The sequence below is a fragment of the Bidens hawaiensis genome, unplaced genomic scaffold (assembly GCF_021521415.1).
Source record: "Bidens hawaiensis isolate Kalapana, Puna unplaced genomic scaffold, B.hawaiensis_p1.1 tig00006109_1, whole genome shotgun sequence".
Taxonomy (NCBI): Eukaryota; Viridiplantae; Streptophyta; class Magnoliopsida; order Asterales; family Asteraceae; genus Bidens; species Bidens hawaiensis.
Genome location: NW_027491407.1, coordinates 710,828 through 714,195, shown reverse-complemented (window position 1 = coordinate 714,195; position 3,368 = coordinate 710,828). Strand labels below are relative to the sequence as shown.

At 37.5% G+C, this 3,368-nt stretch overlaps 1 protein-coding gene across 1 annotated transcript; it reads left to right on the top strand.

The window, feature by feature from the left end:
* Positions 1-307: 307 nt before the first annotated feature.
* Positions 308-835, top strand: LOC143631591 (uncharacterized). The gene has a single exon (XM_077100305.1). The coding sequence runs from the start codon at positions 308-310 to the stop codon at positions 833-835; it is 528 nt and encodes a 175-aa protein (XP_076956420.1).
* The last annotated feature ends 2,533 nt before the right edge of the window (positions 836-3,368 follow it).

Genomic DNA, 3,368 nt, shown 5'->3' with positions numbered 1-3,368 from the left:
TAGGGTTTTAGGTCCCGAGGAAAGAAGGAGTGAGGTTGAAGTTGAAGATGAGGAGGTGATGGATGAAGAGATCGAGATGGAAGTACCGGGCAAAGTGCAGAACACCGCACCAGTTGCACCACCAATAAAGAAGAAACCATTTGAAGTCCGGTCATCACCTTTGATTGCTCACTCTCATGTCCCGTATCCCGCTCGCGTAAAACATCAAAAATATAAGCAGGAGTACGGGCACTTTCTCCACATGTTCCGATAGTTGAAGATTAATCTCCCGTTCATTGAAGCCCTCCAACACATGCCGAAGTATACGATGTTTTTGAAGGACCTGTTGAAGAGGAAGGATAGGTTGGGGGAGGTATCATCGATTCCCCTTATGGGAGATTGTTCGGCGGTAGTGTTGAACCGCGTACCCGAGAATTTGTCGGATCTAGGTGTGTTTACGATTCCTTGTCTGTTTGGTAGTGATGCGATGAGCCATGCATTGGCGGATTTGGGGGCGATCATTAATTTGATGCCGTATTCTTTGTATGAGAAGTTGGAGTTAGGCGAGCTTACACCGACTTGCATGTCGTTGTCATTGGCCGATCGTTCGGTTAAGTATCCGCAGGGTATTATCAAGAATTTCCTAGTGAAGGTTGATAAGTTTGTGTTCCCGGTGGATTTTGTGGTGCTCGACATGGAGGCTGACAAGAAGGTCCCCATTATTCTTGGTCATTCGTTCTTACGTACCGCGAAGGCACTTGTCGATGTGTATGACGGGAAGATCACACTTAGGGTTGGTGATGAGAATGTTACTTATGATGTTGCGAGATCGATGAAGCATCCGAGTGATCAATAAGATTTTAGTGGTCCATGCCACTCGGTTTACTTTATTAACTCTTTTATTGGAGGTGTGGATAGCTGTTTTGACTATATTTATGGTGCGGATCTCGTGGGAAGTAATGGTTTGGTTGATTATGACAATTTGGGTGAGGATGAGTAGTGTGAAAACGATTCGGTTTGTGATGAGTTGGTTGAGATTTCGGGTTTCCCCGAGATTATCGAGGTGAATGAGATTAGTTGTGAGAGTGAGGCGGGTCCCATGGAGGAACCCGCCCCGTTGGAGTTGAAAGTACTCCCGTTACATTTGGAGTTTGCGTATCTCGACGAGGGCTCAAGCTTGCACGTTATTGTGTCTTACAAATTGACGGAGGAAGAAAAATCGAAGTTGATAGACGTGTTGAAGTTGCATAAGGGGGCGATTGCATGGAGACTTTCTGATATTCAAGGTATTAGCCCCGCTTATTGCACGCATCGGATTTTAATGGAGAATAAGTTCAAACCGGTGGTGCAACCACAAAGTGTTTTGCCCGATGAAGATTGATGAACTCGATATTGATTTGCGAAACCCAAAACGCACGGTGAATATTTTGGTGCGTTTCGGTACTAACCGGTGAACAAAAATGACCGAGTATGAAGACGATATGTAAATATTAACTCGTATATAAATTTCAGCAGAGTAACGGTACAAACGGTCTCTCGTAAGAATGAATGAACTCTTTGTAACTAACTTTCTAACTAACTGTCTAACTTATTTATACAGTGCATACATTCGTCATGATCATCTAATATTGCATACTAATTAGCTCATTCGTTTGCTTGAACCTTGTTTCCACATTCGTTAAGCCTTGAATGTCATACTAACGAATGAGACTAGTCTCATCTTCATTCGTTTAAATGACATTCCCATTTGTTAAAGATCACACCCTCATTCGTTAGATCCATTCTCCACTCATTCGTTAATCTTTCTTCCCTTCTATATCTTTTGTATATTATACACAAACGAAGCGACCCGTCGATTCAACTCGCAGCATTTGTCACATTTCATGTACTAACAAACTCCCCCTTAACAATTGCTAGAGTTCGTTTAACTTTTAGTCTTTGTCACTTTCATTTGATGTTCACATGTGTCTTTATACAGGTAATGCCATGTAGAAAATGCACTAACAAACTCCCCTTAGCATTAGCTGTACGTCTCCAATCTTTATCAACATCAAGCTTGTACACACTATCAGCATCTTCATTCACCCTCAACTCGAATACTCTGCCATACCTTAAATTCACCATCTTGAGAAGATTCAAGGATTGAATAATCATCACTCTCATTATAACTGCAGTCAATCAACACATTTCATCAATAAACCGTAAAGTTTATCTTGATTTAGCATCTGAGCACAAAATGTATGAACAAGAATGTGTAATGGTGAAAATATTTTTATAACTTGGCAAAAACAATTTGAAAATGTATATCACTTGTCGGAAGATCAAAAAATAAATTGGAAAGAAAATCTTTTTGGTTTTTACAAACTTTATGCTAAAACACATCCAAAATATGTTTGATTTTTCAAAATTTATATCAAAACACACCTAAAATCTTTTTGTATTTTTCTGAAAATAACGAAAAAAAAATTAAAGCAGTAAATGTAAGCAGTACATATTTTTGTCAGAAAGATCACACGACATGGGATCATATTGACTAGTAACGTCCTAGATTACACTTCAATTTCGACATTATTATGCACATAACCCAACGATGATTGCAGATGTAATTGTCCACTTTAAACTTTATACAGATCCTTCAATAACTTTACGATACGTATTAAGGTTCAATTAAGCACAAATCTTATGTGGATCCCACCTATCAGACACAATTTTTATATCTTTTATATAGTGAATTTCACTTGTACATGTTTCATTTTTCTTTAATTTGATTAGCTGTGACTCATTCAAAAATAATAAAAAGAAAATAAAGCAGAAAGTTATAATTTTCCCTTAAGATCAGTATTACTACACACAGATAAGGTTCCATTTTAACAAAATAAAAAGATAAAAATAAGTTGAAGTTGTATAAGGCCTTAACAATCAATTCGGATAATACCGTATTATCGCGCAGAGAAAGTCCAAGGCTTTATATGAAACACCAAGAAAATAAAGCAGAATATCCAAATCTTAACACTCAGGTCGGATAATCTTATCGCGCAGGAGAGGATCCAAGATTTGAATAAAAATAAAGAAAGATGAAGTTGAATTTCTTTGCAAAATAAAAAGAAAAATAAGTTGAATTTCTTTGCAAGATGAACACATGCACACACAGCAATCTTTAAACTTTTTGGTACTTAATACAGATATTAACTATGCATCAAGATGTAACACCACTAGATTTGACAAGCATTTAGGTTTATATCTTTTCAGCACTTATACGATCTATTAAGCCTATCATACACATCATGCAATTTATCTTATGGCACTTTTTAGTCTAGTTTATTCATGTGTTAGGTCCGCTAAGTCAATGTACTATCATTTCCCATATATGTCGGATCACATTTCTCAAA

What these genes read in the sequence shown, in the direction of transcription:
- LOC143631591 (XM_077100305.1), top strand. Translation starts at nt 308, where the DNA reads ATGTTTTTGAAGGACCTGTTGAAGAGGAAGGATAGGTTGGGGGAGGTA.